General features: G+C 52.3%; 1 protein-coding gene across 1 annotated transcript; it reads right to left on the bottom strand.

The window, feature by feature from the left end:
* Positions 1-474: 474 nt before the first annotated feature.
* VPS33B (VPS33B late endosome and lysosome associated) lies at positions 475-21,724 on the bottom strand. Its single transcript, XM_044230291.1, has 23 exons — positions 21,296-21,724; positions 17,538-17,618; positions 17,125-17,186; positions 14,843-14,892; positions 14,581-14,648; positions 10,720-10,765; positions 9,612-9,706; positions 9,242-9,346; positions 8,316-8,412; positions 8,016-8,093; positions 7,729-7,802; positions 7,361-7,447; positions 7,097-7,187; positions 6,156-6,230; positions 5,834-5,898; positions 5,654-5,708; positions 4,161-4,207; positions 3,273-3,405; positions 2,364-2,437; positions 1,555-1,656; positions 1,306-1,381; positions 960-1,076; positions 475-850 (listed from the first exon to the last, which is right to left on the bottom strand). The coding sequence occupies exons 1-23, from the start codon at positions 21,389-21,391 to the stop codon at positions 771-773; spliced, it is 1,854 nt and encodes a 617-aa protein (XP_044086226.1). The 5' UTR covers positions 21,392-21,724; the 3' UTR covers positions 475-770.
* Between the last annotated feature and the right edge of the window lie 1,146 nt (positions 21,725-22,870).

The following is a 22,870-nucleotide window of genomic DNA, read 5'->3' as shown; positions in this document are numbered from 1 at the left end:
TTGAGCCCCACATTGGGCAAAGGTTTACTTAAAAAAATGAAATAAGATGGGGGCGCGTGGCTGGCTCCATGGGTTAAAGCCTCTGCCTTCGGCTCAGATCATGATCCCAGGGTCCTGGGATCGAGTCCTGCATCAGGCTCTCTGCTCAGCAGGGAACCTGCTTCCTCCTCTCTCTCTGTCTGCCTCTCTGCCTGCTTGTGATCTCTGTCTGTCAAATAAATAAATTTTAAAAATCTTTTTAATAAATAAATGAAGTATGATGAACCGCAGAATTTTAGAACCAGAAGGGTGCTTGCCGATCATCTCTCTAACCCATCCCCCCTGTTTGATGGTTGAGGAAACTCTGGTACACGGCAAGTTTCAGGAGAGAAGCAGACCAGGCCCAGACCTACGGCAGAGCCCAGACCACAGAACCCATGAAGCCCCCTGTGCTTCACTAAGAAGGCGGAAGAGCGTGTCGAGAACTGAACGGGACACTGGAGAGCAGAGGCTTTATGGACAATGATACTCAAACAGGATTTAGCAAAAGATACCTCCCCCTCCTCTTATCTTTTCAGCACAAGCTGTACTTCATACACAAAACAGAGACCTATCCTGGGGGCCAGAAGTGAGCGCTGTCCTCGGGTAACTTCTCTAAATCCGGGGTAAGTTCCGTGCTCCCCGGCTCTCAGGAGGGTAGTTGGCGGACACCTGGTTAGCAGCTGGGACCACATCCTGCATCCCATCGGGAAACGTGTCCAGGGAAGACGTCGACACCAGCAGGGACAAGGTCAGGCTTTTACCTCACTCATGGCTTCCATAAGGCGAGCGCTGTTGGTGACTGCCGTCGTCAGAAAAATGAACCTGTACCCTGTGGGGTCAAACGCGCCAGCACACGGGACCAGGGACAGATCAGAGGTCGAGAAGCCTTCTGGGCACTGGTATCTGTCCCCCAGGTCCCCCTTTCTGTTCTCTCTTACCTTTCTCCCTGCCCAGGAACCGGAGGGCCGAGATCTCCGAGAACGTGCAACCACCCAAGAACACTACCATGATGAGGCGCAAAGACTCGCTGGAAGCCTTGTCCTCCTTGGTCACGTCTGCGGGGGTTGAGCCAGACCCAGCTCTTCCGTGGCGGCAGGCCCTGGGCAGCGCCCCCAGCACCCCTCCCCCCGCCCCCGCCCCGGGAACACCCACGCCCACCCCCGCTGGCACCCCCCGCACCCTTCCCCACCCCCGCTCCCGCTGGCACCCCCAGCAGCCCCCGCCTGCCCCCGGTGGCCCCACCAACAACCCCCACACCCGCCCGCCGGGGCCAGCGTGGCGCACCTGTAAAGGCCAACTCATTGCAGTTGAGCAGCCGCACGACTTCGTCCAGCCCCTGCCAGCTCCGCCGCTCCAGCACCTGGGAGCACCGGGTGCCAGTCTGAGTCCCCTCCCGGCTGAGGAAGGGCCGGTCGCGGCAGCCAGACTGTCGCCATCTCTTGTTAGTTAGTTACTGGAGTGGCTGGAGGTCGGGACAGGCCAGGGACCAAGAGAAGGCAGAGAGCGACATGTGAACGGGTGGCTTCCCCTCACCTGCTCGATGAGTCGGCAGCTGAGGGGCACGTAAGCACCACTGAAGACATACGCCATGTCCCGTGGCACTTTCAGATCATACTCGCCGTCCACACGTGGGATCTAGAGAGCAAAGGGGGCTACGTGAGGCACGTGACAACTCATCTCTCCAGCCTCGTACTTGGTCAGAGAAAAGGACATTCCCCAAAGCAGGTTTATTTCAGCTAAAAGGAAAACCGGCAAAAGCCCTAAAAAAATAAAAATAAAAATAAAAATCTATAACCAAAGATTAAAGCTTTTGTTCAGTACCGATTCTCGTGAACGAGCTCCCCCGGCTCCCCACGGAGGGCTGGGAAGAACGATGCCCCGCTGCCGATCCCCCGGAAACGGGGACATGTCTGTCACTGATGAGGCACTCAGCCTCCCCTCTGACATTTGGGCGCTTCTTCCGGTTTAATAAGTGAATGAATCTTTGTCTCTTGCCTCATTATTAAATTAAGCTCGTGCTGGGGCACCTAGGTGGCTCAGTGGGTTAAGCCGCTGCCTTCGGCTCAGGTCATGATCCCAGGGTCCTGGGATTGAGCCCCACATCAGGCTCTCTGCTCAGCGGGGAGCCTGCTTCCCCACCTCTCTCTACCTGCCTCTCTGCCTACTTGTGATCTCTATCAAATAAATAAATAAAATCTTTTAAAAAAAATTAAGCTCATGCTATGATGCTACCAAACAAAAAGATCTTTATCAAAACAAAACAACAAAGAGATGTGGGGGATTCAAAGCTCTCCACCAAGGACCGGACCCACGGCTTCCCCATCCATCCTGAATCGACGTACCAAATTCAGCTTCTTGCTGATGGCACGGAAATTGCTCCTCTTGGCCAGAGAACTGAAGGCATCAGTAATCTTTCCTGGGAAGGAAATCTGTGCTGGATTTCACCGAAGAGCGACGGATTCGTGACCCTGCCCCGGGGGACACCACTCAGGAAATGTCAAACAGTAGGACCTCGCAGGAAGCAAGACCGCTCACATCTCAAGGCCCTCCTCAAAGCCATTCACCTAAAATTCCCTGGAACTTGGGGTGCCTGGGTGGCTCAGTCATTAAACGTCTGCCTTAGGCTCAGGTCACAATCCCAGAGTCCTGAGATTGAGCCCCGCATCGGGCTCCCTGTTTAGCAGGGAGCCTGCTTCTCCATCTCCCACTCCCCTGCTTGTGTTCCCTCTCTCTCTCTCTGTGTGTCAAAGAAATAAATAACAGTCTTTAAAATAAATAAATGAATAAATAAAATAAAATTCCCTCGAACTGATCAAGATACTCGCCACTCTTCGCCCTACCATGGTCTTCCTACAGGGTACCGGCCATCCACTTGGTGCAACTGACAGAGCGACCCGAGCTCACTGAGGGGTGCGGGCCTCGGAGTCAACAACCTGGGCTCAGGTCTGACTGACTCACTGGGGGACCTTGAACACGTCCCTCAACCTCACTCAGCCTGTTTCCTTCTCTAGAAAATGGAGGCTATCAGCTTGCGTGCGTGAGGATCAAGTAATAAACCTGTATCTGCTGGTCTCAGCACATGGGAAGTTCAATAAAAGGGACGCGCCCCTGGCCGCAGAAGTAGGAGCAATGCCAGAAGAGTGACCGATCATCCTCCTTCCCAGCTCGTTTGCTCCCACCCGGGGCGCTCTGACGGCTGCAAGGAGAGGGGACCCCGGCCAGGAAAGGGGCTCCCTGGGCTCCCTGCTCACCTGCGGCCTTGTCCGTCACCAGCTTGCTCACTTTACTCTCCACAGCTGTGAGCGTGTCCCCCGGGGCCTGCTCCGTGAGGAGCCCTGCTCGCCGCAGGTTCGAGAAGGTAAGCAGGTGCTCAGGGCCATAGCTCTGAAGAAAATGCAATTCCGCCATTTACCGAGCATCGGCCCCGCCAAGGTCTAAGACTGTCAGGTGACATGGAGGTGAGGGACAGAAGGGCTATGCATTCGGGGCCCTAAAGTAATAACCAAACACCAGGGGCACCTGGGTGGCTCAGTGGGTTAAGCCGCTGCCTTCGGCTCAGGTCATGATCTCAGGGTCCTGGGATCGAGTCCCGCATCGGGCTCTCTGCTCAGCGGGGAGCCTGCTTCCCCCCCCTCTGCCTACTTGTGATCTCTCTGTCAAATAGATAAATAAAATCTTTTAAAAAAAGAAAGAAAAGGAAGAAATAAGCAAACACCAAACAAAGGATGGGGGGAACGCACGGAACGAGGAGAGGAGAGAGAAAGCCGCCGGCGTGAGGGGGCTTCTCACATGAGGTAAGACGAGAAGACCCGGAAGGAAAGCCGTATCACCCCCATACACGACGCTAAAGTGAAGGAGAGCCCCGGGGTGAGAACTCAGCACCCGGTCCACGGCTCAGTGGCCCCGGCTCTCCCAGCACTGGCCCCCCAGGCAGGGAGTGGGGGAGACAAGGGCAGTGGGGGGGGGTCTCTGCGTGCTGAGAGGCTGACTCTCCTGAGACGCTCTAAGAGGGAGGCCAGACTGGGAACAAAATGGGCATGCCGACAAGAAAGGGGCCATTTCTTCTGCCGCTTCCAGAAGTGTCCAATGATGACCTCCCCCCACCCGGGTCCCTCCAGAGCCCATTCTCCTGGCCTCACCTGCAGATACTGTGTTTTCAGAGATCGGTAATCCTTGGGAATCAAACCTGAGGGTCCAGAAGATAAGACAGGTTCGCGCAAACGCCAGCTGAGCTGTCCCGAAATCGACAGCCATACCCACCTCCCCACCCGTCCACCCTGTTATTCCCCGAACTACCTTTATTGGGAGGAAGGATTCAGTAAATGTTAACCTTGCATCCAGCCAGTTGATTCTAAACTGACACCTAAACTTAAGCTTGCTTATCAGTAGGGATGGCGGCGGGACTGAGCAGGAGGAAGGGAAACAGACTTAGGCGCCTCTGTTCCTGGCTTGGGGCCAGTGCTCCTGCACCCTGCTTTACAAGCTACCGAGGAACAGGACAAGTGTTCGGATGAGGTCAGAAAGTGTGGTCTGAGGGGCGCCTGGGAGGCTCCGTGGGTTAAGCATCTGCCTTTGGCTCGGGTCATGATCTCGGGGTCCTGGGATCGAGCCCCACATCGGGCTCTCCACTCAGCGGGGAGCCTACTTCTCCCTCTCACTCTGCCTGCCTCTCTGCCTACTTGTGATCTCTCTCTCTCTCTCTGTCAAATAAATAAATAAATAAAATCTTAAAAAAGAAAAAAAAAAAGAAAGTGCAGTCTGAGGTGCCGTCCTCCAGTGAGGTATGAAGGATGGTCTTGCAAGTCAGGGTCGTGAGTGAGTCATGGGAACGAACGGCACAGGGAGTACAGCCGAGGGTATTGTATTGGCTGGCAGGTGGGGAGCCCAGCCCAATGTACACACCTGTCCCATCCCCATGCCATATAGCTGAAACTAATATGTACCATCATGTGTCAACTCTGCTTCCAATTAAAAAAAAAGATGAAAGGGTAGCATGAACAGGTTAAAAGTTATGCCATAAGAGGTCACAGAATCTGAGCTTTTGTAAATGTTTATGAAATTGTTTAGCTGTCCCCTTTTCCTGGACTGTCTCTTTATTATGAAAGCTCGTGGGGGCGCCTGGGTGGCTCAGTGGGTTAAGCCGCTGCCTTCGGCTCGGGTCATGATCTCAGGGTCCTGGGATCGAGTCCCGCATCAGGCTCTCTGCTCAGCAGGGAGCCTGCTTCCCTTCCTTTCTCTCTGCCTGCCTCTCTGCCTACTTGTGATCTCTGTCAAATAAATAAATAAAATCTTTAAAAAAAAAAAAAAAAAAAAGCTCGTGGAAGGTAGCCAGCCAGACGGAACAGAGAGAGAAATGCCACTCTGAGCTGTGCTCCGTGGTCCTAAGATGTGACAGCGCTTGTTCCGGGGGGCCTGGGTGTGGTCCTGCTCAGGGTCGGGACACTAAATGACCCCAGGCCCTCGGAGATGTCTCACTCCGAACAAAGACTGCTTTATCTTACAGGGGAAAGAATCTATGGAATTACTGGGAAATGTTCTGTCTGCTAGGATATTTTCTGTGTCATTCACAGTGATGTCTTCTATCCCTAAGGTATAGCTTTTCAGTCTGGCGTCTTTGGTTGCAGGGGCTCACCGTTCTCAGTGATGGACAAAAGGCACATGAGGCGAAGGCTTTCAATAGGTGACACCTGCACGGGAAGAGAGTCCTGGAGAATTCTAGTTCCATGACACACGTTCTTCTCTCTTCTTCCATCTGCTGGAGGCCAAGCCCGCCGTGATACAACATTCCCAGCAACCCCGGCCACCTGCTCACCTGCCGGTCTATGTGTTCTTCGATGTAGCTGGTGCTCTCCCGGATGTTGAAGCCCTCCAGCAGCGCTGCGAGAAGCAGAGGAGAGCCCGTTACAGGGGGAGCCGCTCAGCTGTTGCCATCTGTGTTAATGGGTGTCTGTCTCCCGATCTTTCTCCATCCTTATTGGGGGGGAGGTTAAGGGACCCCCTGGACTTGTAGCAGGAACCAGCATTCCACCCAGCCAGCATCAGCTGGAAAGAGCCAGAGAACATCTTTGCTGGGTGGGATGGTGCTGGAATCAGGGGAAGCATTGGAAGGAGCCAAGCACGGCCCCCACTGTTACCATGTTCAGTCTTGATGAGCTCCTGGAAGTCCTGCTTGGTCTTCTTCTTCATGATGGATTCACAGGCCCCGATATCTGCAGATAGGACAAAAAGCAAGCTGACATATTTCCAGTTCTAAAAGGATATGCCAGGGCACCTGGGTGGCTCAGGGGGTTAAAGCCTCTGCCTTCAGCTCAGGTCATGATCCCACGGTCCTGGGATCGAGCCCTGCATCGGGCTCTCTGCTCAGCAGGGAGCCTGCTTCCCCCCTCCTCCCCGCCTGCCTCTCTGCCTACTTGTGATCTCTGTCAAATAAATAAGTAGACTCTTAAAAAAAATTTTTTTAATTAATTAATTAATTAATAAAAGGATATGCCTTGGGGTGTCTGGGTGGCTTAGTCAGTTAAGCCTCTGCCTTTGGCTCGGGTCATGATCCCAGGGTCCTGGGATAGAGCCCTACATCAGACTCCCTGCCCAGCGGGAAGCCTGCTTCTCTCCCAGTCCCCCTGCTTGTGTTCCCTCTCTCACTGTGTCTCTCTCTGTCAAATAAATAAATCGTTTAAAAAATTAAATAAATGAATAAATAAATAAGAGACTATGCCTTTATTGTCCAGAAGAATAAAATCTTTTTTTTTTTTAATTTTATTCATTTATTTGAAAGACAGAAAGAGAGAACATGAGTTCGGGGAGGAGCAGAGGGAGAGGGAGCACACTGCCCGCTGAGCAGGAAACTGCATGCAGGGTCGATCCCAGAACCCTGGGATCATGACCTGAGCTGAAAGCAGATGCTTAACCAAGGGGAGCCATGCAGGCACCCTGGAACAAAAATTTCTTAAGGCAAAATGCAGAAGTATGTCTTTCCATTTTAAACAAAACAAGATTATTTCCTGAGGGAACACAGACTTCCCCCCAGGGCAGATCTCCTCTGTAGCAGCCCTCGCCGCCCCTCCCCAAAACCTACGGACACTCAGCAGGCGGTGCTCCTGTTTCAGTCCCTTGAGCTCCTGGGACACAAAGTTCTTCATCTGCTTGATGTCCATGCCCCTCCGGCGCTGTGGGAAGTCCCCATAAGGTCAGCCTCTCCCTGCCTTCACCCGTGAGCGGCCCCCACCCCCAACTCCTAGAGAAAAGACAGGGGCTGTCGTCAAATCAGAAGGGAGCCAAAGGGCAGCAGCCTTGGGAAACTGGGGACACCAAACAGAAGACCCCCGGCTTGGAGCCTCACATCATACTGAGCTTGCAAGTTCCGGGCCTTCTGGCTCAAAAAGCCGAAGACGTTGGAGAAGTGCTCGTTACGAATCTCATTAAACACCTGCAAGGGGAACCAGACAGCGACAACTTACCAGAGAGAACGCTAACTGGTCCCCCCGCCCCCAGTAGTGTAATGGGGGCACAAGAGGAGTGCCCGGCGGTTCCAGCAAAAGCACAGAGAGGGCCGCGCTGCTGTCACCAATGTTAGGCGCCAGCTATCATGCTCCGGGGTTCGCTCTTAGCTGGAGGGGGAGCCCCTCCCCCAGGCTCAGCCTCCCCTCCCAGAGTCCCGCCCAGAGTGGCCCAAGGGCGACCCACCAGCCAGCACCCGCGTACCCTCACCTTGTCTTCGGCATTGAGTAGCACCTTTAAGCTCCTGTCAGAGGATGTGACTTCTGGGCCAAAGTCGACACTCCCTTTAAGAGCAGAGGGAGCGGCTATGAGGATCTCCAGGGAGGGCTTCCCTCCCCTCCCCTTTCCTGAACTGCCACTCGGAGTCCCCCAAACTATCTGGAAGCCAGCAGTCTGTTCAGAGTCCGAGGCTCTCCCACAAGCCCTGCCCCCTGCGAGAGCCCCCCGGGAGCTGAGGACCTCGCCCCCCCCACCCGCCTCGCCAAGATGCCACTTACCACACTTGACACGGAAGGTGTCGTCCACCAGACCCTCGTAGACCACCTGCGAGCAGAGTGCCGTCACGAAGTCCACGTCTGAAACCGAGATCCCCGGCCGTGAGGGTCCTCCTTGACCTACGTGGCTACCCAGTTCCCGCGGCATCAGCTCACGGGCCTCCCCAGGGCCCAAGGGCCGTGCTCCCGGTCAACGCTGCCATTCACAGCCCCGACCCGAGGATCCGAACTTGGCTGCCACGTGGGCCCGATCCCCACGTCTTCAAGGATCCAGAGACGACAGGAGCGCTGAGCATTCTTTACCTCTGTCTAGGAGGAAGACATGTCCAATCTCTGGTCTTCGGCCCTTGGTCTCGCCATCCTCCTCCTCCTCCAGTTTTCTCCACAGTTCGTATGACATCTGCGGGGACCAAGACACTCTCAGTCTCGTGTCAGGTCCCTGCTGCAGCTCACCCCTACTGAAGCCACCTCTTTTCCATGTGACACCTCTCCTGCCCCCGAGAGGGGAGCTGATTATTAACACCACTAACCACGACACGCCCATCCGCGCCCACCCCTCCCAGCCTCTCCTTGCTGATGAGGGACTCTCTTCTGCCTCTGAAGACAACTTAGGAGTGCTATCCCAGAGGCCTTGGCTCTTGCCTTTCTGTCCATCACACAAGCCCTCCCCTCTGAGGAACTCTTCTGAACAATAAAAGCAAGCTAGGGGCGCCTGTGTGGCTCAGTGGGTTAAAGCCTCTGACCTCGGCTCAGGTCATGATCCCAGGGTCCTGGGATCGAGCCCCGCATCAGGCTCTCTGCTCAGCAGGGAGCATGCTTCCTCCTCTCTCTGCCTGCCTCTCTGCCTACTTGTGATGTCTATCTGTCAAATAAATAAATAAAATCTTTAAAAAAAAAAAAAAAAGGCAAGCTAAAGAATATAGCTCTCGGGGCGCCTGGGTGGCTCAGTGGGTTAAAGCCTCTGCCTTCAGCTCAGGTCATGATCTCGGGGTCCTGGGATTGAGCCCCGCATCGGGCTCTCTGCTCAGTGGGGAGTCTGCTTCCCCCTCTCTCTCTGCCTGCCTCTCTGCCTACTTGTAATCTCCATCTGTCAAATAAATAAATAAAATCTTTAAAAAAAAAAAAAAAAAGAATATAGCTCTTATAACACAGATGCCCCTGGGCAGTCGACGCTGGGCAGAGGACGGGTACAATAGAGCCATGGGGACCACAGCACCACATGTGCCCACCTTGGTGCAGCGGCCAATTCCGTAGCAGTTGGGGAAAGGCCCGTAGAGGGTGCTGAGAAGGTGCAAGGCCTGTGCCACAGTGTTGATCCAGCGCTGGTCTCCTTCCTGCAGGAACCACATGGGCCGCAGAGATACGGCTCAGCCCAAGAGACGCATCTGGAAAGGGGAAAGCCCGAGCAGCCCGGGGCGGGAAGGCCAGGCGTGGGGACTGCCCGAAAGGAAGTCCTGGGGCTATCAGCCATTCAATCTGCAAAACGCTCTTCCTCATAAGTTAGAGGACTAAAAGGAGGGTACGTCCATGTTTTTAACCCATGGGACCCCACATGTGTCCCCACCTGTCGGTGCCAAGACTTAGGGACCCTTCACTTACCAGGAAGTAGTCCCTGAAAAATTCTGGGAGCTCCATGCTCAACAGATCCACGTCAAGAGGCAGCAAAGAAAAGGCCCACTCGTCACAGCTCACGTCTGCGGGAACAGAGCACGTCAGCCTCCCCACAGAAGGCGCCGGGCTCCACACTGAGAGAGAAGGTCCGCCATGGTGACACAGGAAGGTGACGCAGGCCTGCCACACGCCCAGCCCCAGAACACTCAAAGACGAGTGACAGTCTGTGCCTCCTCAGAGGAGTTCACAGTTGGGAAACAAAAGGAGACGGGCACACCACAGCCTGTCACGCTATGTGAGGAGGCTGTTTTCGCTCGAGGGCCAACCGGAAGTGCTGAGGAAACATTTGCTGGTCGGCAAATACTGACAGAAAGCCACCGATGTGCGGGCACCACGCCGAGCCCCGGGGGTGCGGGAGTGGAACGGACACGCTCCCCATCTTCTGCGAGAGAATGCTACTCTAGGGAGAGAGATGTCCACCAGACACAGCTCATCACAGCTGTGCCCCAAAGAAGAACAGCGATCCGGAAGCACAAACACCCCAGGGATCCAACCTCAGCTATGTGGGGCGTAAGAAAAGTAGAAGAGTAAAGGAAAGACTTCCCTAAAGCAGCAACATTTACACCTAGAATTTGAGTAAGATTGGGTATGAAAAAAAAAAAAAAAGCTGAGGGTGGAGAATGTTCTAGGCCACAGGAAAAGCAAGTGGAAGAGCCCATGGCTGGAGAGGGGAGAGTCAGGAGGGAGCTGTGCAAGGTGAGGCTGAGGGGCCAGGCAAGGGCCAAGTGCAGAAGGCCACCGAAGATTCTGGCACCAGGGCGGGATCTGCAGCGGGGAGCACAGTGCTCAGGTCAGTGTGGCTGGCAGAATGGAGGGAGGGAAGGCAACACTTTTCCTTTGTGGAAGTCTCAGAAAGGGAGGAATGGCGGCACCTGGCACCCCCTTCAGCCTTCCCTTGAGGGCCCAGTCCCACTCTCCATGGTCAAGAACAGCCCCTCTGCCCAGGCCCACAGGCAGAGACGAGGGGCCCAGTGTGATTTCCTTCCCTTCGTCCCGCATGTTCCCCCCGTCTCCACTCATGGCCGCCTCCTCTCACCTCCGTAGACTCCCTCTTCCTCCAGGACCATCTCACACGCGTGAAACTGGAAGACAAGAGGGAGGGGTTGTGACCACCTTCTTCTCTGTTCTTTCTATCTGTCTGGTGTCCCTCCGCGGTCACTGCTGAGAACAGCACCTACTGAACCCAGTGACGACGACAAGGGAGCATGGACTTTTAGGGACAATAGGAAGGACCACTGGGACCGTCTGGCCCAGGGCTTTGTTTCCCTGCTTTATTTATGCATTAATCCATTGCTCTTTTCTCCCTGCGAGACTGGAAAGCTCCACAAAGGAGAAGGCATTTCGGCATCACTGAAGGCTGCGTCCCACCGACAGACGTGGAGCGAGGGCACGAGCGCACCCCAGAAACAGGGGAGGCGAGGCAGGTGGCCGGGAAAGAGCGGGGGTGCAGAGGGAGGCTAGGGTAGGGCATGCCCAAGGGACGCCTGGAGTCACTGAGATCCGGAGAGCCTGCCTGGGGGTCCCTGGCACAGGGTATTTAAAGTAGGAGGTTTGTCCAAGAGAAGAGAACACAGAGGGACATGAGCACTAAGGACAGGATTCTAGGGAGCACAACTCAACGGGCGCGCAGGGTCTAGGGAGCACCACAACGCAACGGGCGCGCAGGGCAACACCTGGCGAAGAAGGAAAGATGACACAGAGGTGGAAACGGGGACTCGGCACCTCTAAAGGCAGCAGAAGTCAGTGTCGGGAAGAATGGGCAACAGTGTCAAATGCCAGGGACATTAAGTAGGACAAGCAGGAACCAGGCATCACCGAGTTTGACAACAGAGCCCTGGGGGGGACTCGATTTAAAGGCGAAGGCAGCGGTGAGGACGCAGGAGGAGTGGCAGCGAGAACTCTGGACACAACAGAAGGGAGAGCCCCTGACCGCGAGAAGATAAGAAGGGGAGAACTGCTTAGAAGGGGTAGACATGGGGCGCCCGGGTGGCTCAGTCAGCTAAGTGTCTGCCTTTGGCTCGAGTCCTCATCCCAGGGTCCTGGGATCGAGCCCCACATGGGGCTCTCTGCTCAGCGGGGAGTCTGCTTCTGCTTCTCCCTCTCCCTCTGTCCCTGGCCCCTGCTCCTGCACTCTCTCTCAAATACAGAAAGAAAAAAATCTTTAAAAAAAAATTTAAAAATTTTTTTAAAAAGGAGAGCTAGACATGGTTGAAGACAAAGCAAGGCGGTAGAGAAGGAACGCGGACATGGGGCCAGGGACACATGCAAACCGGTGGGCCGGGAAGGGGAAGAGGCCGGGGTCACTTCCTCCTTTGAGCCAAGTGGGAAGAAGGCGAAATACTTGGAGGCAATGAGGAAGGAAGCGGGAGCACTCCTGTCTGGTAACGATGGTGACAACTGATGTGCATTAAATATCTGACACCTGCTAAGCGTCGCTGTTAGTATCTTGTAAGGATCACCTCCCGTGGTCCTCCTGATGACTCCGCGAGATGTGGAAGATTCATGCTTCGGGCTCCTGATTTCCTTTACACAGAAGAATCCGATTCATCCTAATTTCTTTTTTTCTCTCTTTTTTTTTAAGTGGGTTCTACTCCAGGCTCGAACTCACAAGCCTGAGATGTAGGGTCACGTGCTCTAGGCCAGCCAGGGGCCCCGTCCCTCACTCGGTTCCGTCAGTGAAACTAAAACTGTGCGCCCACTTTTAGTGCTAAATAAAGAATCCCGGAGCCCAGATTGCAAACTGCCAATCTCCATAATTAACAAAAGGAGTCTCAGGAAGACAGATTCCCTCTTCCCTAAATTACTGAGGGAGATTGTGATTTAAAATTTGGTCAAAGACTCTAACTAGATAAGATGTGAGATGGAGAAAATTCATCAAAATATCAATTTTGCTTTTCTGTGCAATAGGGAGGCTTGTAGGATTATTTGAAACTGTTAACCAACTTGTTCTATTCTCTAGTTAAACAAATCTCTCCTTGGAAGTATAATTTGAAAAAAAAGGTTTTATAAGACTCCAAAAATGAATTCATTGCCACAGTTCCCTTAATAACATTTAAAAGTAACCTGTAAGTCTGACTGGTTATCTTAATAATCTCTTGCCCTGGGGACACCTGGTTGGCTCCGTCAGTCAAGCCTCGACCTTCTGCTCAGGTCAAATCCCAGGGTCCTGGGATCAAGCCCCATGCTGGGCTCCCTGCTCAGTGGGGAGCCTGCTTCTCCCTCTCCCTTTGCTCCTCCCCTGTTCGTGCTCTCTCCCTCTGTCTGTCTCTCTCAAATAAACAAATAAAATCTTGAAAAAATAAAAATAATAATTTCTTGCCCTGGTAATGATGTTGTACTTGATATACTTGTATTTCCCAACAGGAAAACTAGCCACAAGATTGTGCTATGAATCTTCCAATGATCTTCAAGAGACGATCACTAGCTCTTTCTTCTTATTCCTTTTATGTGATGAGAAAACAACATAAGCCTGTAATTTCACTAGGTTTCCTAACAAACACTGAAAGTCATGTAAAAGACGTTAACTCTTTGCCATTTGCCGCCACATAGATGTTGCGCATAACGCGAAGGGAAACAAATCAGAAAAAGACAAATAGCCCATGATTTCACTCATACGTGGAATTTAAGAAACAAAACAAATGTACTGAGAAAAAAAGGCAAACCAAAAGTCAGACTCTTAACTAGAGAGAACAAATCGATGGTCACCAGAGGGGCGGTGAGTGAGGGGATGGGAGGAATGGGGGCGGGGGATCGAGACGGCACTTACTGTGCTGACCACTGAGTAACGCACTGAATCGCTGAATCCCTGTATCGTATACGTCAAACTAACATAACACTGTGTGTTAACTATACTGGAATTAAAATAAAAAGTAAAATAAAATGTTCAGCCTTGTTATGTTCAAAAACATAAAAAGTAAGTACTACTATCAACTCCATTTTACAGATGAGCAAACTGAGACCCAGAGAGAGCAGTCACATAAGTCACGTGAGTTGTCCAAGATCCCGCAGATAGCAAGCGCCAGAGCCAGGATTCACACACAGTTTGGCTTCAGTGGCTCGGATTGAGCTACTGCTTCTACCTTCTCTAGAGTTTTTTGGAGAAGACTGAATAAAGAATCAATCCCCGTCCTTTGAACTTGAATTTCTATCTGCTCTCCATGCGGCGCGCACTCCCTGGGGCAGCTTTATGGGCGCCGGGCAGGCCGTGGGCGTAAGGCCGAGCGGGGCCACAGCTCGCACCTTGCTGACGTGGGCGTGAGAGCAGAGCCCGATGCATCAGGGAACGGAGATGCCGTGGTCCCGGGACACCACAGCCTCGGAGAGAAAGCAGACGGAAGAGACGTGTAGCTCACGCGTGACTGTGGGCTTCACTCCCCTCGGAGGCTCAAAGTTGGGGTGGAGTAAGATGGTCTCTCAGCTCCTTTTGTTTTTCTTAAAAATTTTATTTATTTATTTGATGGAGACAGAGATCACAAATAGGCAGAGAGGTAGGCAAAGACAGAAGGAAGCAGGCTCCCCGCTGAGCAGAGAGCCCGACGCGAGGCTCGATCCCAGGACGCTGGGATCATGACCTGAGCCGAAGGCAGAGGCTTGACCCACTGAGCCACCCAGGCGCCCTCTCAGCTAGTTTCTTGTGTAAGAAAAGGCCTTTCCAGAGGACACTGCTTCAGAAGAAGTCGACACAGAGGCCACCTGTCACAATTCCACACTAACTAGCGCAGCTTGAAAGACAGACCCTCTGCTAAACCAGCACGGCGGCATTAATGACTAGACTGTGACAGGTGTTTTGTTCCGTCACACACAACTGGCTCTGGGGGAGACACAGATATTGGCCCCTGTCCCTTCCCAGCCTTCCGTCCTGATCGACCTTCTCCTCCTCCCACCAGCCCACACTCACCTTCTGAGGGCTGAAGATCACTTTGTATTTTCGAGTCCGGCCAGCCAATTTGTCAGCATTGACAAGACCTACAGACAGCAGGAAAGCAGCCCAGAAAGCCACGGGCCATCTGTTAGGCGCGAAGCAAGGAAGCAGACATCCCTCCGAGGGGCACGGCCCATTCAGACCACCTCTTCTCATCAAAGGTCCGTATGGCCTAGGCCCTCCATCTTGGCCACCCTCCCCTGGGTCTTAGGTACCTGTGGCTTCATCACATACTCACTGGCAACGTATCGCATGTTCTTGATGCGGGGCCGGACCAAGAAGCACAATCTGTGGGCGAGAGAGTTAAAACAAACAAACAAACAAACAAACAAACAAAAAACCTCAGTGAAGGGGCGCCTGGGTGGTTCAGTGGGTTAAAGCCTCTGCCTTTGGCTCAGGTCATGATCCCAGGGTTCTGGGATCGAGCCCCACATCCAGAGAGCCTGCTTCCCTTCCTCTCTCTCCACCTGCCTCTCTGCCTACTTGTGATCTCTGTCTGTCAAATAAATAAACAAAATCTTAAAAAAAAAAACAAACAAACCCTCAGTGAAGAGAAGTCCTGAAATTGGTAACAGCTGTTTAGAAGAAACAAATGAAGTCAACTGTTCCATCACTGGCTCTTCTGGCCAGGCCTATAGCTCTCCTCCAGGCCAAAGCTATGCCCGCTCTCTCGGCCGACCACCTCCCGAGCACAGAAGACCCCCTTCCGTACCCCAGACACCCGGGCACGGCGGCTGCTTACTGGCCCGTGGCAGCCCCGGGACTTCCTGCTCTCACGTAATTTACAATCTACTGGGCAAAGTCAGATACACACGCATGAAGTATACAGATAATCCGGTGTTAGAAACAATCGAAGAAAGTATATAAAATGGTGTTTTTCCAGTGGGGGGGTTCATGGAGGTACTCTCCATGTATCCAAGAGAATTTTTTCCTTTAAGGAACACAAACATTACTGCAGGTTGAAAAATATAAAAGATAAAAGCGAAGGCCAGACACGGGCTGTCTGTGACTATGTGCCAAGTGACTAGGACAAACACTAAACCCCATGGAAATCCAGGGGAGGAGGAAAGCACCCTGGACCAGAATGGCGACACAAGGCTCCAGGGAGGAGGCGGGGCTGGGCTCGGGAGGCCGGGCGTTTCTCGCAGGAGCAGGGAGGGCAGGAGAGAAGGGCAGGCAGAGGGAATGGGGTGGCCAGAGGTGGAAAGCGTGTGCACACAGCTGGGGCATGAGACAGTTCGAGTCAGGGCGCCCAGCTGGCCCGGTCAGTGCAGTAAGTGACTCTTTTTTCTTTCTTTCATTTTTTTTTCTCTTTTCTTTCTTTCTTTCTTTTATTTTTTTTTAAGGGCTGATTTTTTTTTTTTAAGATTTTATTTATTTATTTGAGAGAGAGACAGTGAGAGAAAGCATGAGCGAGGAGAAGGTCAGAGGGAGAAGCAGACTCCCTGTGGAGCTGGGAGCCTGATGTGGGACTCGATCCCGGGACTCCGGGATCATGACCTGAGCCGAAGGCAGTCGTCCAACCAACTGAGCCACCCAGGCGACCCTCTTTCTTTCTTTCTTTCTTTCTTCCTTCCTTCCTTTCTTTCCTTTTTAAAGATTTTATTTATTTATTTGACAGACAGAGATCACAAGCAGGCTGAGAGGCAGGCAGAGAGAGAGGAAGGGAAGCAGGCTCCCCACTGTGCAGACAGCCCGATGCGGGGCTCAATCCCAGGACCCTGGGATCATGACCTGAGCTAAAGGCAGAGGCTTTAACCCACTGAGCCACCCAGGCGCTCGGCGTAAGTGACTCTTGATCTCAGGGTCAGGAGTTCAAGCTCCACACTGGGTGTAGAGATTACTTAAATAAATAAAATGTTAAAAAAGAAGATGATGAAGAGGAGGAGGAGGAAGAAAAAGAAGAAAGGAAAGAAAAAGAAAGTGTGTGGGGGGCAGAGGCTTGAGGGGACACGTGACAGACCGGGCTGGAAAGACAGGGTGCCCTCGCTGCAGGCAGCCTTGGCATCTGCAATGAGCGATCTGGACTTTAGTCAGCAATAAGAGAAGCCCTGAAGGTTCCTGAGAAGGGCATAATAAAAATATTTTTCAAAGATTAATCAATCTGGGGCACTTGGTTGGCTCAGTCGTTAGGCGTCAGCCTTCAGCTCAGGTCATGATCCTGGGCTCCTGGGATGGAGCCCCCCATCGGGCTCCCTGCTCAGCGGGAAGCCTGCTTCTCCCTCTTCCACTCCCCCTGCTTGTGTTCCCTCTCTCGCTGTGTCGCTGTCAAATAAATAAATAAAATCTTAAAAAAGAAAAAAGCTTAATCAATCTGGCTAGAGATGGTAGACCGGGTCAGAGAGAGAAGAGGACAGGGAGGGAGAAAGCGCGGAAGGGAGAACAGGTAAGGGAGCACAGCATAACCCAGGCGTGAACTTGCGGAAGTGCAGGGAGGTGAACCACATCACAAGCATGACAGGAGGCAGGGGTGTGGGGACCCCTCTGGCCCGGAGCCCAGACGCTCTCCGAGACACTCACTGTTCACTGGAGCTGACGGCTGGCTTGTTCTCTACCTTATACAGCTTGTCGACTTCATGCTGCTGCAGAGGGAACCCAACAAGACAGTGCACGTAAGTGCCTGGAAACCCAAAGCAGGACACAAAGAGGACTTCTGGAAGGGCTCCTCCTCGTGCTTCTTCTGGGAATCAAACTGCATCCCCGACCACTATCCCGCTGAACTTTCCTCAAACCCTCAACAGGAAAATTCCCCAAAACCAAACAATTCAAAACCATCCCGAACAACAGCACCGATCCCCCTTTGCCCACCCAGTTCAGCTACTGCATTTTCCCTGAAAGGGCAGCCATTCACTAATAATGTGCACTGTTCATTAAGAGAAAAACTGCTTCATGAGAAGAGAGGGGCCCGAGTCCACTGGGAGAAAGGGTGGTACCTTCAGGATAGAGACGTTGGCGATCCGATCCAAGGGGCTCATGAGATCGGCCTCAATGAACAAGTCCTTTTTCCCTGGAAGCTGAAGAACGCGGTACCTTGGGTCACTCACAGGTGACACACACTCCCTTAGCTGAGAGCTCGTCTAGCCATCCACTTAGCAAGAGCAGACTCAGCCGGAAATGCACTGGGCATCATACCATCTACCTCAACGTCTCATTTATCAACTGTATCCACAGCGGTCCTTTCTTCAAATATTTGCCTAGTTTGTCTTCCTATTTTCTGGACCAGTGGAAAACTATTTCACCTTCTCGAAGGTTAAGTCCTCCTCACTTGACCCTCCTGTTTGCCCGTGACCTTGTTCAGCATCACTGCCCTGTTCTCCACTCTGCCTCCTAATAACCCTGATCGCCCACTGAACAGAGCCAAACCAAAGCCCCACTCAGTATCCGGCAGCCCCTCAACTAACTACCATCTCTTTTCAAGTATGTTTTTTCTTCTACTTGCAAAAATAACCCACATTCAGTGCAGAAAGCTGAGCCCAGAATAGTCCGAACCCACCCACCCACTCTCCCTTCCAAATATCTGCCATCTGATTCCTGCATCCCTTTGTGTGCTGCTGTCTGTGTGTCCAGGGGAAGGAGGGGGTCCCACTGAGTGGCAGGGAGAGGGAAGTCATCAGAAGTTCTGCTCTGTCCTAGGCCTCGACAGATGGGTCGGGTGTCGGCAGGGATAGAAGATGGCGACCCAGCAAAGGCTGGGGCGAGAGAGCAGGCTGAGTGGTAAGGACAGAACAAGCAGTTTGGTTTCGCTGATGCATAAGATAAGTGCAGGGCGGCGGCATGGAGGATTTCCCCCCACCCGGGGTGGGGGGGGTAGAGGAACATCTGGCAGCATCTGGCAACATTTTTGGTTATCAGACTGGGGGCAAGGGGTTTGACTGCCATCTACTGGGTAGAGGTTAGAAATGCAGCAAAATATCCTGCAAGGCAGGGACAGTCCCACAGCAAAGCATCAACGGACCCCAAATGTCAAGGGACCCAAGGCAGGAAAATCTTGATGTAGGGGAATAAATGGTGGGATACAGGATTGAAACAGTCGACCGGAACTGGAGCGTGGAGCACCCCAACATCGGGTCACAGAGTCTGAAGTCGATCCTCTATGAACAAGGGAACAGAAAGCTTTTGTGCCTTGAAGCATCCACTCAGCTGGAATCTTCAGTTGGGTAACTGGGCACGCACTGTGGGTACAGTGGATTGGAGGCGTGAGAAACTGAGGCAGGGAGTCCACTTCTGGGGTTAAAGCAACAGTCCAAGCAGCCCAAGCATGAAGCAAAGAGCGAGGACCCGACTGAAGCTGGTGGTGCCGCAAACAAAACTACGTAAAGGATACACGGGAGGTGTGAGAGAATGTTTTAAACGACTGAAAGAAATTAACAGTGTTAACAGCGCTTGCACCTGTTTGTTGGAGGTAAATTTTTTTCTCTACTTTCCCTTACCTTCTCCTGTCTCTATAATGCCTGTTATTGTATAATCTCTAAAGTCGGTGAGGAAATATTCTTGGGACTCGGGCGGGTTCAGTTAAATATGAGAGCAAAAGGAGAGTCAAAGACGATTCTGAGGCTGGAGCCGGAACAGCAGCACTCGTTCAACAAGAATTTAGTCAGAAGAAGTCAGTTTGGGGGCGCCTGGGTGGCTCAGTGGGCTAAAACCTCTGCCTTCGGCTCAGTCATGATCCCAGGGTCCTGGGTCCTGGGATTGAGCCCCACATCAGGCTCTCTGCTCATCGGAGAGCCTGCTTCGCCCTCTCTCTCTACCTGCCCTCTGCCTACTTGTGATCTGGCTCTCTCTCTGTCAAATAAATAAATAAAAATCTTAAAAAAGAAAGAAAGAAAGAAAGAATGAATGAATCAGTTTGAAGAGCAAATGATTACAGGAATCCTGCACCAGCCACAGCGAGTCAGCCTTGGGGGCAGCTCCTCCCGAGCTCCAGGTTCAAGTGCCTACCCTTGGCCTCATTTCATTTACTCTTTTCATGGGCTTCTCACCTATAAGAGGCTTTAACCTGCGTCCCTTTTCAATTCCTCACTCGTCTCAGCATCTTTCACTTGCCAATCGCTGTGCTACCACTGTGGGGCATACAGATGAGATATAAAATTGGGTCCCAGATCCCCTGAGGTTCTCTGAGGTTCTTTCAAGCCCCCATCCTCATCCCAACTGCAGCTCTATGCTTCTGTCTGCTGGATGTTACAAGAGTGATTTCCTCCTCGGGGACGCCTGGGTGACTCATTCGGTTAAGCGGCTGCCTTCACCTCAGGTCATGATCCCAGAGTCCTAGGATCGAGTCCCACATCGGGCTCCTTGCTCCTTTCTCCCTCTGCCTCTGCCTGCCACTTTGCCTGCCTGTACTCTCTCTGTCTCTCCTACAAATAAATAAATAAAATCTTTTTTTTTTAAAAAGTGATTTCCTCCTCGCATCTTCACTTCACCCTTTTCAAGCCCAAACTAATCAGCACGTTCCTCTAATTCTTTTTTTTTTCAATTCAGTGTTCATATAAAAATATTTATTAAACACATGCTATGTGCCTGGGCCTATGCCAGGTACTCCCTGCATACACAATGCTGAACATAACAAACATGTTCCCTGTCCTCGGGGACCTTCTAATCTAGTAGGGATCGTGGACATTAAGCAAGTCAGTATACACACAACATGTTACAACTACAGCAACAGCACTGTTTTCCTATTAACACAAGATAAAAACCTCAAACTCAACTCTGCTTCTCTCTCTACAATCAGTAAATCTTCGAGTCTTCCTTCACTACGACTTCCCTTCGTTCCCACTGTCACTAATTTTGCCTGATCTGTGGTACCCTAACTAGCATGCTTGATCCCCATTTACCCCACTCCACACATGGCTATCAGAATCATCTTCATTTTTCTTAAAAGATTTTATTTATTTACTTGAAAGACAGTACAAGCCAGGGGAACGGGCAGAGGGAGAGCGAGAAGCAGGTTCCCCACTGAGCAGGGAGCCCAACTCAGGGCTCGATCCCAGGACTCCAGGATCATGACCTGAGCTGAAGGTAGCAGCTTAACTGACTGAGCCACCCAGGCGCCCCCAGAATCATCTTCAAGTATTGCTTCACCCCATAAGTGGGGAAAGAAAATCTTCAGTGGCTGCCTAATGCCTACTGCGTAACTTCTGATTGCTGTCTTCCCCGTATGTGCCTTCTCCTTCCCTGGTTCCTCAACTTTGCTTCTACCAACCAGTCCTTCTGCCTGCTCCATCTCCAAGGAAAATACGCTGATTCTTTCACAACCAGCTCCTTAAAATTCCTAGATCACTCCAGCGAGAAATGACTGCTTATTCTAAATGCTTCCAGTGCCCTATCAGCCATGTACCACACGATACTCTGTGTGGGGTAATCTGTGTTTCAGAGGCTCCTACTGGAGCAGATCCTTAAGGACAATGATGTCTTAACCATCTTTCCATCCCCAGTGATGCGGGGCACGACGGGTGTCTCCCTCGCCTGTACCAAAAAGAAGTGACTTCCTTAACTCTCTGCCAGGTCCCAAGCAGCTCTTACTGTCCTCTGGTTTTCCTTCCTAAATGCTTCCTTTTGGACCTGCCCCAGAAGCTCCAAGGACAGTACCAAGGGCCTGGAACAAGATCAAGGGGACTCCGCAAGGAAGAACTATGCGTCCAGTGATTGCTAAACTGTAGGTGCAGAAAAGTCCCCAGGCGTGGCGGGCACTGACCTGCTCCAGCAGATAGATGAGCTGGTCCCGAGCCAGCCTCTTGAGCATGGAGAAGTCAGGCAGCTCTGGGGCGTCGGGCCGATGGGGGAAAGCCATGGCAGCGGGCACCGGAGCAGCGGGGTGGAAGAAGGGCGACGCCCTCCACTCAGAGAAGGTCGGCAGGAGCCCGGGGTAAGCGCAGGGCGGCGCTCCTGCAGGCCTGGGCACGGTTCGAAAGAGCCCCCGAAGGGGCCCTCGCTCCTGCGCGCGAATGAATGGCCACCTCTCGGTCGGGCAGCCGCGGCCTCGGAGGACCTTCGTCCAGATGAGCAGCCGCGGGACCGACCCGCCCCTCCCTGGTCCACTCCTCTAGCAGCCAGAATCCCGGTCTACGCCCACAGATTTCGCGGCGGGCAGAGAAAACCCCACCTCCTGCCGGAGAGACAAGCGACTTCCTAGAGCTCCCGGAAGTCCCGTGCGCTCGACCCGCGCTCAGCCTGCCGGGACGGGGACGGTGCCCGGGAAGGGACCTTTAAAAACGGAAGGCAAAGGGTCAACGTTCTAGTTTCCTACCTGGGCGGGGTGGAGCGGTTCCATCATGGCTAATCTTTAAGCGTACGTCCGATTCTCCTAGCTCGCGAGGGTTGGGCACTTCTGCTACATTTTCAGAACTTCGTAAATGGGGTGAGATCCACTCGGGATCCGGAGGGCACTGATCCCTGGAGGTCTTGGCTGTCAGTCAAAGCTACCCCCTCAGATTTAGCTGCCTTGAAGGAGCAAGACGCGGAGGGGTGGGACACCGCGGGGGGAAGAAGGGGAAGGCGTGAAGATCCAGTGGAAGCTAAGCCCCGCCAGCTATGACCTTTGGATTAAGGAGTTTTGACTCAATATCGTTCGTGAGGAAATGGACGAACTGTGGCATTTTCGTGTAATAAAAATAACTGAATACATAAAAGAACCCAGATACAGAGTGGCATCTTTATGATGCCATTTAGATACGGTTCTAGAACAGGGAAAACTAATCGATGGAGGAAAAAAATTTCAGGAAGTGATTGACTTTGGGGTAAGAATTGACTGGGAAGAGAAACCAGGCAATTTTCAGGGCTGATGGTAATGATCTAGACTCGCCTTGTGTTTTGTTGTTGTTGTTGTTTTAAGCCATTATAAGGGATAGATCCTCTGACAATACCTAAACTCACTAATCCATCCTAACATCACATTGTCTCCTCCTTGTGAGATGTATAGGAAGTACAAAGCTTCACTGATTGTCAAAAATTGAACCGGAGCAAATAAAAAGATGTAAATACCAGTTGATAGGAAATATGGAGGGTAGTAGGAACATGATAATAAACAAAAAACATCACAGGGATGAAATCTGCTATATCCAAAATACAGGAAATAGGGATACCCGGATGGCTCAGTCGGTTAGCATCCGACTCTTCATTTCAGCTCAGGTTATGATCACAGTGTGGTCACATCTGGCTCCATGCCGGCCATGGAGTCTGCTTAATTAAGATTCTCTCGCCCTCTGCCCCTCCACCCTCTCGCATTCGCTGTCTCTCAACAAATAGATAAATAAATATATATTTTTTAAGA

The sequence above is a fragment of the Neovison vison genome, chromosome 13 (genome assembly GCF_020171115.1).
Source record: "Neovison vison isolate M4711 chromosome 13, ASM_NN_V1, whole genome shotgun sequence".
Lineage (NCBI taxonomy): Eukaryota > Metazoa > Chordata > Mammalia > Carnivora > Mustelidae > Neogale > Neogale vison.
The sequence above is the reverse complement of the archived record's forward strand: the minus strand, read 5'-3'. Positions and strand labels throughout refer to the sequence as shown.

Coding starts and splice junctions, on each gene's coding strand:
- VPS33B (XM_044230291.1), bottom strand. CDS start 21,391: ATGGCTTTCCCCCATCGGCCCGACGCCCCAGAGCTGCCTGACTTCTCC. Junction 8,094..8,315: donor TGTCTTCCTCCTAGACAGAG/GTAAAGAATGCT, acceptor TCTCGGTTTCAG/ACGTGGACTTCGTGACGGCA. Junction 5,899..6,155: donor GCTCATCAAGACTGAACATG/GTAACAGTGGGG, acceptor TGCTTCTCGCAG/CGCTGCTGGAGGGCTTCAAC.